General features: G+C 40.8%; 1 protein-coding gene across 22 annotated transcripts in view; it reads right to left on the bottom strand.

Moving 5' to 3' along the window:
- Positions 1-5,215: 5,215 nt before the first annotated feature.
- The window catches only part of TMCC1 (transmembrane and coiled-coil domain family 1), a 244,635-nt gene continuing 236,482 nt past the window's right edge, over positions 5,216-13,368 (bottom strand). For all 22 annotated transcript variants that reach the window (XM_063662660.1, XM_063662661.1, XM_063662646.1 and 19 more), the window contains 2 exons: positions 9,638-9,773; positions 5,216-6,464 (listed from right to left, as the gene is read on the bottom strand). In XM_063662660.1, the coding sequence (XP_063518730.1) occupies positions 6,150-6,464; positions 9,638-9,773 (451 nt within the window). In that variant the 3' untranslated portion in view covers positions 5,216-6,149. The remainder of the gene's footprint in view (positions 6,465-9,637; positions 9,774-13,368) is intronic.

The raw sequence follows: 13,368 nt of genomic DNA on the forward strand, positions 1-13,368 counted from the left end.
CTGTTGAGCCTTTCCCTATTGCTGTTAGAATTGCTTCCTCCTCTTTGCTCCCACACATGTCTTCTGCCTCTTTACCACATGCATTTCATTCTACTAAGTTCCTTTTTCCACAGCCCAGTCTTGTATAGAGTGGCTCTTGAGTGCTGCTGGCTAAATAGAAGGTACCAGCTGCTGCTGTCACCTCTGCACGTGCTCCTCCTTCTCAGCCCGCAGGGCTTCTGGCAGCGGGACATCTATTTGACCACCAAGCCTAGAAATCCAGGGCGAAAGCTCAAGGGGTGGCCCAAACTTGGTCTAGAGCCCCCTCTAAGGCAACCTGGAGGCAAAAGATGGTCTAGTATGATCTGTCATTAGGAACTCTATCAATTCTTTTTTCACTTCTCACTGGACCTATTTTTAAGTTTTTGATATAATTTAATTTAAAAAATACACAAATACGTTTTCTTCAAAGAGATTCATACTTCATAGAAGCCAAGCATGAAAGTGCTGCTTAACCACTGTTCCTCCCTCTCCCTTCCCACAATAACGGGAAAGTTTAATGCAAAGTTTTGACACATCCACATGTATATATTTACACAAATATACATATTCTCAACATAAATGGGAGACAATATATTTTTCCACAGTTGGCTTTTTAAATCTTAATGCACTGATTATACAGGAGGCTGAACAATTTTCTGGTATGCTTATTGGTCATTTTTCTTTTTTTTTTTTGAGACGGAGTCTCGCTCTGTTGCCCTGGCTGCTGGAGTGCAGCGGCACCATCTCGGCTCACTGCAAGCTCCGCCTCCAGGGTTCACGCCATTCTCCTGCCTCAGCCTCCCGAGTAGCTGGGATTACAGGCGCCTGCCACCACGCCTGGCTAATTTTTTTGTCTTGTTAGTAGAGATGGGGTTTCACCGTATTAGCCAGGATGGTCTTGATCTCCTGATCTTGTGATCCACCCGCCTTGGCCTCCCAAAGTGCTGGGATTACAGGTGTGAGCCACCGCGCCCAGCTGCTTATTGGTCATTTTTCTATAAACTCTGTTCATAACCATTGCCTGTCTTTTCTATTGAGCTGTTACCAATAGGAAAGATGATTATTGATTTGTAGTCTTACATATTGTGGACACTCATCTTTTGTTATATATGTCGCACAGACCTATTTTCCATTGCATTAATTTACCATTTCCTAACATTAATTTTGGGCAAGCCATTTAACCCAAGCTTCAGAGTCCTAACCTAAACAATGAGGATATCTCCTGCATAAGACTGTGGGGAGAATTGACTGATAAAACTGAATGATGTCTGGCACTCAGTAAATACTCAATATTAACGTTAGCTATTCTTCACTATAGAATTGGGGTTACAAGTCAGCTAAATGTTTAGTTTGGCCCATAGGATTTAAGTATATTTGAACCCTTCAGGTGAAGCATGCATTTCTAGTTGGCCATACCTTCCTCTGCCTCCCCAATCTGTTTTCTACACCACAGCTTCTCAAATTTATGTCATCTGCCTTCCACTCTCTGAAGTTTTCTTTTTTTGAGACAGGGTCTTGCTCTGCCACCTAGGCTAGAGTGCAGTGGTGTAATCATAGCTCACTATAATCTCAAACTCCTGAGCTTGAGTGATGCTACCACCTCAGCCTCCTGAGTAGCTGGGACTACAGGTGCCTGCCACCACACCTAGCTAAATTTATTTTTTGTAGAGATGGGGGTCTCACTATGTTGCCCAGGTTGGTATCAAACTCCTGGCCTCAAGTAATCCTCCAACCTTGTCCTCCCAAAGTTTTGGGATTACAGGTATGAGAGCCACCACACCCAGTTTTTACTGGCATTCAGTAAGTCTCCAAGGTTTTTAAAGGATAAAAATAAAGCAGGTTTTGAAATTATGTATCACCCATTATCATGGCAGCTCTGTGTCCCGTATGCACTACACAACTCCTGGATGTTGTTCACAGTTTATCAGATTTATGAAGCCCTCCCAGGGTTGGGCAATATACAACCTGCATATCTGTACATAGCAGCCTGGCCCATATTTTAAGGGGAATTTTCAAAGATTTCACAAGATGTATCCTTTGCTCTCACAACATCCACCTGTAGGATCAAGTTGGGTGGTGTGGTATCACTAGTTTATACATTGGGTAAGAGGCACACAGCTAGAAAGCCAGAAGTGGGACTAAAGCTCTCGACGTTCAGACTGGAGCTGTCAAGGACCGAGTCATCATGTCTCTGCTTGCTACCAGGTCAAAGGCAAGTTTAGGACTTCAGGATTTCCAGAGGCCTCCCAGAGATCATCAGGAAAAAGTCCTAATAGAAATTACTATTTCTATAACAAAACTACAGGTGGCACTAGGCTGGATAATAATGCATTACATGCATGTAAAACTATATATGTTAAATGTTTCAAAAATAAAAAGCAAAACAAACATGAGTCTGACCACCAGGTTAATAGCTGAGGTCTTTATTTCAATTTCTATATACAGTAAAAGTGCTGCTGAGAATCTGCAGCGACCAGACAGAACATAAATTTAAATCTCTCTCAACAATTAGCAGCTTAAGATCTATCAACTACAGTGTTAACGTTCACACGTTCACAAGTGTCATTTCTTTACGTTTCAATTCGTGCAAGTGAGTTTTTATTCTTACACACTTTGATAAAACACACTTACAGTCTAGTAGTCAATCCCTACTGAGGATATCACCTAGCATACACGACATACAGACAGCAATGTTAACTCTTAGAGCCACATTCAAAATCCCAGGTTTCATTTGGGGTTGGGGTGTGGGAACCATAATTTTGCCTGTGTCAGATTACAATGTTTGGTTTTGTTTTAGATGCATATTTTCCAAAGCTGAAAGGCAGCTCCTCATTGGAACTCTCTCAGAACTCGGCATTTTCACCTGACTGTACCTCAAAGGAACATGAAATCAGAAACAAAACCAAATGCAGCGAAGACCACATGAAAATACGCTCGTTATTTGGACATGGCTAGTGAGGAAGGCTCGCTCCCAATATTTGTCTTGGCATCAGACTTTTACTCCATTTAGAACAGGGGAGAGAGAAGACCCTAGTCAGTGAAGTATAAAATTTAACCTACTTTTGCTTCTTAAGGAGCCAGTAGAGTAGAAAGCCTTCCTTACTAGGACATAATGAATACACCAAGGAATGGAAATTGGAGCAGACAGAAGTACCCTTCAATTATCATGAACAATGTAAAATGCACATTCTACAACCTGAACAATCACCCAGGCCAACACAGCCAGCTTCACTCACCCAGGCTAGAGGCATGGACAAATAATCCAGGAATGTTTCATTTTAAAGGGAATGAATATAGTTTTCTTTTCTTTCTTTCTTTTTTTTTTTTAGAGGAGCATTCAAATGAGGGGAACTTTCCACCTGGAACAACTGTTAAGCCATTAGAGCGAAGTTATAGAAGAGCTCTGAAAAGACAAAAGAACCCAAGAACAACCACAATGAAAGAAACTCAAAAGTAACAGGATGGGCAGCAAAAGGTATAGCAAAGAATGAAAATAGATGCATGGTTACAAACAGCATTAAATGCACACAACTTCTGGGTCTGGTGAATAATTAAGGGACAAGAGGGCTAGAAAGCCATTACTGCACCTGATCTGCACTGAAGGTCCTTCCTAAGACAGTTTGAGAAAGGAAGATAGAAAGTCAGCATGGGACTATTTGGCTGGAGCGCAGGGGGCTTTCTACAGGTGAAAACCTTCCTTTGATAGAAACTGTCCCAGGGCAAATAGGAACAGTTTCAATCCATCTATCAAAGTGACTTCCAGTGCCCACAAAACTTAAGTCTTCAGGCAGTTTGGGGGACTCAAAGGTTCTAGCTTAAAAAAACTGGTGGATTGCTGCTAGGGCATCTTTTAAATAACTTTGTGGGGGCTCTCTACTCTGAGCAATTATGCTAAAGCAGAAAGTTAGGAGAAACTGTTAGTTCAAAAAATTCATAGTGTCCTTTGGCACACCTGCCTAAAAAGTCACTGAGATATTTTTAGGCAAAGTTAACATTTTAATATATATAGGCTTGGGGACAATTTGTTTTTGGCATGAACATGAATTGGTTCTAATTATTTTTTTTTTAAAGTGAAAAAGCACCCTTGTGGCCCTGCTCTGGGTGCAGTTTTGAGGGGGCAACAGAGCTAGCAGGTGTACTACAATCAGCTGAGGTTGGGATGAAGACTGGGGTACCTGAGTTAAAATATCAAAGTAGTTATGGAAGCAACATGCTGGCTCTGAGAAATCCAGCTTGCCAAAGCAAAAGGAGGCTGGCACCATTAGGTAAACTGTCCTTTCAGACAGGCAGGGCAATGCTAATCTAGTTCTGAAGGAATTTCCTGGTAAGGGGAAACAGGGAAAGCATACTTCGCTACTCTTTTCAGGGCATCTTATATGCACTTGGTTGCACAGAATGAGGCTAAGAGGGAACAGCATTTGTGACCAATACTACAAATAATATGGAAAGATTAACCAAGCTCTCTAGATAAACTCTAAATGTTCAAGTTCCACCAGGATGATGGAACTGGTTATGCGATGGGGGAAGGCAGCTCAGTTCATTTTTCAAAACCATCTATAGAAGTCCACTGAGCATAATTAGGTTAGGTTAACAAGTCCGTTTACATTATAGGAAGCTGGCAACATTTCACACCCAAAACTTGGGTCCTGCTAACCTGACATTTCCTTCACTGCTCTTTAGGAGAATCACCTTTGGTTGATTCTCTTAGGCAGAGAGAATAAAGCTTTGAAATTAAGAATGCTGGGGCCAAAATGAAGACAGAAGACTCCACATCATCACTTTGGTTGTAATTAGGGGTGTTAACAAAATAAATTAAGGAAACACAAGGACTTATTTATGACTCTTACAGTCTCAACTTTTCCTAAAGACAACCCCAGCCCAAGATCACTGGATGAACATTTTCTTGGGGCAAAAAAAAAAAAAAAAAAAAAAAAAAAATTTCCTATTTTACTACACTGGTTTGTGAAAACAGCCTCCTGCTCTCCTTGCACAACCCTTTCCTCTTCAACTAAGCCAAACCCATAAAACGGGGGCGTAGGGATGTTGGGACACCAAAAAGCAGCAGCAGCAGCAGCCAGAGGGAGTTTAAACTGCATCTCAAAACAAAGGCGGCAGAGGGCAGCATTTACAGCAAGACTTTCTTACTCAAACTGTTTCAAGACAAGAGGGAGCAGCACACTTAAATAGCCACACATTTCTTCATTTAAAAACATCACTTCTTTATTTCAAAGGAAAAATAAAAGACCCTCCCAACCCTGTCCAAAAAAACCCAATAATAATAATAACAATAATAAAAAATCCTATTAGAAACCATAAGGAAGCACTGAGAGTTTGAGTATTACATTCTTCAAGTATGCTGTTCGGATTTTTTATTTTTAGGTTGGTAACTATACACATATAAAAAAAACCTTAAAAGTGCGGCCAAGGGATTTTGCTTAAAATTAAGTATTTAGAGGGCTACTTAAAAATACTGTAGTAGGACTGTGCAGTAATCCTTTGGGGGATGATGCTTTCACTTTTGTATCCTCATCAAGGTTAAGGGGCAGGTTCAAAAGTGATCATACTTCCAGGGTTAGCGTAAGTGGCCAACTTGGGTGAGAAAGCCAGAGAGATCCATGTGTTCTTCCACGGACAATGAAAATCCACCCCGAATCCAAAAATTCAGACATGGAAATGTGGTAGGATTTCACAGTAAAGTTAGTCTGGGATAGGGAGAGGTGATGAGCCCAGACAAGGCAGGGTGTTAGGTTTAACTGGTTTGCCCTAATCAGGTTTTCGCATCTTTTTAGTGGGTTTTAGTGCAGTCCTTCAAGCCACAATTTAGATTGCCCTTCGGTGTGCTCCAGATTGTTGGTTCATATTAAAGGACTGTTTTAAGATTTGCATCCCAAGGAAAATCATGCTACATAAAAATGATCCAAGATTTTCGCCCAAAAAACTTCTTGGATAAAATCTAAAAAATACTATTGCAATTGCGTCTCTTGAAGAAAAAAACATTATTCTAAATGTAAACAGATTCACTCAACTCTTTTGTTGTTGTAGAAAACTTCAGAGTAGGTAAGTTGCTGTCTAACTCTCTGCTGCATGCACTCGCCAGAGGGTAGGGAACAATGCCTTCTGTGCCAGCATCATCTAGGGGATGAAAAGAACCGTTCCACATAGCTGAAGAGGGCGTCCCAGTGCTTCCAGAGAAAGGCAATGAAAACCACAAGGAATAAAGTGCTGAACGTCCTGTTGCGAGTCTTCATGAGGGGGACCACACAGTTGGCTACAGTGGAGACAAAGACCAAAAGGACTGCCATGACAGCCAGGAGGATGTTGATGAGTTTGCCCAGAAGGTTCCGGGCAGTGGCATTCTCCAGCCCTTCTAGCTGCACCACCTGCTGCTGCTGCTGCTGTAGCTCCATCTTGGAGATGCGTGTCTGGCATGCCTCCAGGGCCTCCTGTGGGCCAGAACAGGGAAGAGTTAAGCCTTCTGCTCACAAGTATTCTGAGATGCTGACATGCCCCCTGGGCAAGCCAGATGCATCTTGAGCAATGCCAATGATTTTATAAATATGCTGGAGCCTTGAATGAATGTAAAAGGCTAGATGTATAACTCACTATTCAAGTGACTATTATTCCCCCAAATTGCCCTCCATTGCATTCCAGTGGGATGAGTCACAGGAAGCAATGGTCACACTTAACATTTATTTAGTCTAGAACATTTTAATGACAAGACCACAAATATATGCTCTTTTTTCATTGAAAATTAATAAATTAATCATTGAAAATATATTCACAGAATATATTTGTTCAACATAAAAAATTTCAAATAGGATAGTCTCTCGACATTTCCTTCAATTCCAATCCCTGTCCCTGAGGCAATACTGTTTGTGTTCACCCTTTTATGTGTGTAAGTGTATACATATATGTGTCAAGGAAAATATATGGAATTATTATTTTTATTTCCTATCTGTAAACTAAAAATAAAATCCTAAGCCCCCCAGCCAAACGAACGGACTCCCTCTTGGCCAAAGTGGACCCCAAAGAAACCTGAAAAAGTGAGTTCTTGGCAATGATGGGAAAGAGGCTGGAGATGCCTTATTATATCCCTTCCCTTTTTGAGTTGCGGCACAAATGACCAGCATTAATGTGAAAATAGAGATCATAAGACTGACAGAATGGACTCTTTGTGGCAGTAAGACATCAAATTATAAACAAGACCTAAGGCCATGCCAGACAAGGGTTAAATCTCACCCTACAAACCATAAAATCTCATCAGTTTTAAAAAAAATTAACTGGTATTAATGTGGCTTTCTTTCCAACCTGACTCGGGTATAGCATCACATGACAGACAACAGACTCCGTTAACTTAGGCATTTTTGTACTGGCTTCAAGTCTTTACACAAAGCTTAACTCTTTCAACCGACTGCCAACTAAAAAATTCCTAAAGCCCACTATGACTTGTTAGCCCCTACTTAGAGATGGCCCACCTTTTTTGGCCAAACCAATGTATAATTTCCATGTGTTGATTTAGGATTTTACCTACAATTCCTGTCTCCCTGAAATGTATAAAGCCAAACTGTAACCCAACTGCTTCAGGCATATTTTCTCAGGACCTCTTGAGACTGTGTTCCCCAGGCCATGGTTACTTGTATTGGCTCAGAATAAACCTCTTTAAAATATTTTACAGGGTTTGGCTTTTCCAAATATGGAATAGTATCATACTATAGGAATCGATTCACAACTTGCTTTTTTTCATTCAACAGTGGGTCCTGGTGATCTCTCCATGTCAATACACAGAATCTACCTCATTTTTTTTTTAACTGCTGCCTAGCATTTTATAGTATGGCTAGGCTATGTTATAATATATGTAGCTAGTCCCCTCTTGGAGATTTTTAGGTTGTTTTCAACTTTTCCACTATAACAATGATGCAGTGAACATTCTTTGAACATGCTTCCTTATACACACTACCTGGTGTTTTCTAAGTCAAGTCAATCCCTGACATCAGTGGAAAGGGATCTCTGATCTGCCTTCTTAAGAAGGGCACACTCTCCTTTAGGTTGATCCTCTGTAAAGAGGACACTATGCCCACACACTAGACCAAACATTAAAAGTGTCTGTTCTTGCTATTTTTTTGAGACGGAGTCTCGCTCTGTTGCCCAGGCTAGAGTGCAGTGGTGCGATCTCAGCTCACTGCCAGCTCCACCTCCCAGGTTCACGCCATTCTCCTGCCTCAGCCTCCCAAGTAGCTGGGACTACAGGTGCCCGCCAACATGCCCGGCTAATTTTTGTATTTTTAGTAGAGATGGGGTTTCACCGTGTTAGGATGGTCTCGATCTCCCTACCTCGTGATCCGCCCACCTCGGCCTCCCAAAATCCCAAATCCCCTGGGATTACAGGTGTACGCCACCATGCCCAGCCTGTTCTTGCTATTTTTTAACTTTATATTATTTAATTTAAAAATCTATATTACCAAGACCTGATTGTATATTCTGTATCGCTCAATTACTAAAAAATACTTGAAAATAGTGTAAAATACTAATACATTAATGAAACGTTATTAGTAACGCATTAGTGACATAAAGTGCTAATACATTAATAAGTCTAATGTTTAGAATCACCAGTAACTAATAACAACTTGTCTTATAACATATGCAATTAGAAAAAAGCTTCCATTTAACATATGCCTAATTCCCCCCCGCAAAAAAAAAAAAAAAAAGTGTCTGTTCTCCTCAAGGCCATAGCCTTCACTCATGAGTTTAAATTAATTCCAAAGTATTCAAGGGATAGAACCTATTTCCCTAGCTATGGTCAGATATCCTCCAAATTGGTCTGAGCCTTGAGTTTTTCTGGTCCTGGTTTCCTGGGATTTGAGGTAAAGCTTGGGCAACTTCAGACTGATGCCAACTACAGACAGACAGTGGATGCTGTCCAGTCCAGAAGGATCTTAGGGAAAAAATAATTAAAACATAAGCAGGGCCTGAAGAAGATGGCATCTGGGTAAATGATCTAGACATTCCCTTGATTCTTTTAGGCTGTTGTAATACAAGTTTTCTGGCCCACTTCCCTTCTCCGAGACTAGCGTCTTTCAAAATGCTTTCATATGAAACCACTAAGAACTATTCCCTAAATACCTCCATATAGAAATAAGAAAAAATTAAATATTCTACTTCCTCACAGAATAAAATAGATGGGCTATTAGCCTTAATTAAACATTACTGCCTCACGGGTTATTCTTGCAAACTGTCAGGCAATGTGGCGAGATTTGGATTTGGCAGCTGGAATAAAAGCCCCCTTTCCCACAGAAGGAGAAGACAAGGGCAAAATGGCCCTAATACTTGTCAGAGCTGCTTTTGAAGCAGTAATGGACAAATAGGATTCATGTGGTTTTCCATACACTGAGATTACTGTGATCCTAAGAAACATTTCCCAAGTACCAAGCAGACACACCAACCCAAAATGGTATAAACTTTTGAGAAATGCATCTCAATCATTTTAAGAGTAGGTATACTCTTATACAGTTGGTATAAGCTTTTCTTTGTTCTCTACCTTCTCTTTCCTTCCACTGTTTTCCTTTTTTCTTTCTAACCCTACTGTGTTTTGCATTTACACCTTTTCTTTCATACTAACCTGGATGTCCCGGGCCCGTTCATAGGACTGATATGCGATTTTTTCTTCCATGCTTGCCAGTTCCTGCTTCAAGTTCAAGATTTCATTCTGGTGGAGCTCTGTTAGGTCATTTAGCTGTTCTTCTAATCGTTCACATCTAAGGAGAAAAAAAAAGATTAGAATTTTATGAATTCTGTGAATATCTTTCCTGGCATTATTTACATCCAACCCCCAAAACCCATTCTACAAAGGAATAGAAGCACAAAGAAATTGAGTGGCCTGGGTTAACAGGGTGTGCCAGTGGGTACAGCTATTAGTCTCTGGAAAAGATAGCTTGTCTCAAGGCCAAATCACACGGCAACATGGCTGTTCCATAATCTTTTCAATGTGCAGTATTTGCAGCGACGCCAACAGCCCTGATTAGCTTTGAGCATAACCATAATATTGAGACAGTCATTAGGCTCCTCTGAACAACATATGGGAGAGGCAAAAACTAGGGTACAATTAAGCAAGCCTCATGAAAAGACAACACACCAGTGGAAACCAACCTTCTGGCAGTCACCAGTAGCTTATTCCAGAACTGGCCAGCTCACTCACCTGGATGTTTGCGATTCAGAGCCCTAGAATGCCAGGGCCAGAGGGGTCCATCATCCCCATGGCCAAGCACAAGTGTCTGGGACACTTCTGTCAACAAATATTTACTGAGAGCCTGCTATGTACCAGACATGTTCAAAGTACTGGGAATATTGTGGTAAGCAAGACAGAGTGCCTGCCCTCAGGAGTTTGTACTCTAAGGAGTGGGGGAGGCAAGATGATTTCCCATATGGAGAAGTAAAACAAAGAAGATCAATAGGGGTATAAGACAGAGTGCCTGAATGCTGGTGAAGCTGGAATGGTCAGGGACGGTCTCTCCCCTGTTCAATTCTATTAAACAATGAAGGCTGAAACTTGAGTGATACAGAGCCTTGTGAAAATGTGGAGGGAAGAATGTCTTAAGTAGAGGAAATAGCAGGTATGAGGTTCTTAAGATGGGAATTAACTTGGCATGTCTGAGGGGTAGAAAGTAGGTCAGTGTGGCTGTAGCTGAGTAAAAAACAGGGAGAATAAAGGGAGGTAGGGTTCCTTGAGAGTAGGAATTATTTTATTCATATTGTATCTCTAGCACTTAGGATGACATAAGGGAAGGTTTACTCTACATAAAGATGGAACCTGGACAGGGCATCTAAGGAGAGGCAGAATTAGAAAAGGTTTTATTTTTGTTTTTTGTTTTTTGAGATGGAGTCTCACTCTTGTCCCCCAGGCTGAAGTGCAGTGGCGCAGTCTTGGCTCACTGCAACCTCCGCCTCCCGGGTTCAAGAGATTCTCCTGCCTCAGCCTTCTCAGTAGCTGGAATTACGGGCGCCCACCACCACACCCAGCTAATTTTTGTACTTTTAGTAGAGACGGGGTTTTGCCATGTTGGCCAAGCTGGTCTTGAACTCCTGACCTCAGGTGATCCGCCTGCCTTGGCCTCCCAAAGTGCTGGGATTACAGGCATGAGCCACCATGCCCTGCCTAGAAAAGGTTTAAAGGATGAGATCAGAGATTCTAGGTGGAAAAATGAATGTGAGTAAAGGGCTGGTGAGAAGTGGATGATAAATGTACAGAATAACTAGAATAGTGCATCTATGTTGGAGGAAAAAAAGGGAAATCTGGAAGATCCGAAGAGCTGGGATTCTAGAACAGATAGTAAATGAGCCCAAAGAAGACTACTGAGCAGAGGAGTCACATGATGAATATGTGTTTTTAGGAAAACGAGTCTTCTCATAGTGGTGAAGAAGACCGACTGAGGTAGGTTGTATGTGGAGTCCCAGGAACTAAAGAGCTAAGTAGGTAGGAGAAAGGTTGAAGACTCCATATTTAAAAACACTAGAAAAGGGAAGAATAAACATATGTCTAGCTTCTGGTGCCTAGAATGGAAACCTCTGTCAGGCAGAGGGCAGATGGGTAGCTCTCATCCCAACAGGGAATGTACTATCACTCAGGTAGCATACATTTAACACCAGCATGTGAGTCTCAAGGGACTTCATACTAAAAGAATAAAAATGCCAGAACAAACTCACACACCTAAAACTATCTCCTTTCTTTCTTCTTTTTAATCACATCTATAATATGTAAACAAACTTTTAAAGAATATAATGAATTTCTGTGTTTAAGGTAATTTTTATGTTGCAGCATCATAAACATTCTCCCTTCCAATAATTATGCAATAAATAATAATATCCTAAACTCCATTGCTTTTCTAAGAAACAAGGATTTTTTTTTAAAAAGGCATTGTCTCACCCTTTTTACGATGTTACTAAACTCTATTTAGTTCTTCTTTATCCTTGATAGGAGTCTCTATACTGCCTTCTTTTATGCTGAAACTCTTCCTGTTATTGAAGTGACTGAACAGGCTAATGAGAAGGCAGTCCTACTTCTGATGGATAACTAGGGTCAAAGTTCTCTGTGACTCTGCCTTTTCCTTTCATCTGCTGCCCAGAGTATGTGCTCAGAAACAGGTCCCATCTCTAGAATTGATTTTCCACCAAAATTTAAGTTCACAAAATGCCATAAGATAATGTTAACATAATGTCTTTTCGTGACTGTCCTATGTTAGCCCACTCTTCTGTGGTGTTTTTGGTGTTTGATAGTTTCATCATTCTCTCTCTTTACGAGAGGGGCCAGAGACTTTTTAAAGCCGCATTCCAAAGTGCTGGTCTCTTGGGATTTAAGGGAAAGGTTATATCTGGCAGGAAATTATTCTCCTAAACTAAGGACTGTTGGGTGGCAGGGAGGGGAGCAGGGTGGTGGTCACCAGCCTACATCTTTATAAAAGCAGACACGTGGGATCTCTGCATGTGTCCCATAGGCTACCACACAACCTCTTAGCCTACAAATTTCAGGTTTCTTAGGAATCTTATTTGATATTAAACATGGCTCATACATACCAGTAGAACAGATTAAAAAATAGCAGCCACAGCAACAGTTTAATCAGTGCCTACTATGCAAATTCATTTCAACAACCCCATGAGGGTAGAAGGTATTATCTGCATTTTATAGATGAGGAAACAGAAGCTCAGAGAAGTTCTAAAGTGAATTGCCCAAGGGCACATAAATATTAAGTAGGGCAGCAAGGATTTGAATCCAGTTTTGACTTTAAAATCCAAGTTCTAAACTTTACAATGTGATGCCATTTTGAAACTCTACAAACCCAGATCAACTAACTCTCCTCATAAGTAAGAAATCGGAGTCAGAGTGCTAGCGATCCAAATCACTTAGCAAAAGTGAGCTGGAAAGAACTACACTGATGTGATGGTTTGGAGTCTGATGTCAAAGGGGAGTTGATGGGAGAAGGAGGAGTCTAATAAAAAATTATGAACCTGTAATTAAAAAGGTAAGAGTTGGTGAGGGCATGGAGAAATCTAAACCCTCATATACTGCTGTTGGGAATGGAAAATGGTACAATTGCTCTGCAAAACAGTTTGGCACCTCCTCAAAAATTAAGTTACCTTATGACTCAGCAATTCTACCCCAGATATAACTGAAAAGAAATGAAAACTTATTTCTTCTGTACAAAAGCTTGTACATGAATGTTCATACCAGCATTAATCATCATTGCCAAAAAGTATAAACAACCCATATGTATATGAGTGTTCACTGTACAACAATATATCATCTTGGCTGTTCACAAGTCAAGTATCAATATTTTGTATCCTAATCTGCTTGTCACT

This window comes from Pongo pygmaeus, chromosome 2, assembly GCF_028885625.2.
Source record: "Pongo pygmaeus isolate AG05252 chromosome 2, NHGRI_mPonPyg2-v2.0_pri, whole genome shotgun sequence".
Classification (NCBI taxonomy): Eukaryota; Metazoa; Chordata; class Mammalia; order Primates; family Hominidae; genus Pongo; species Pongo pygmaeus.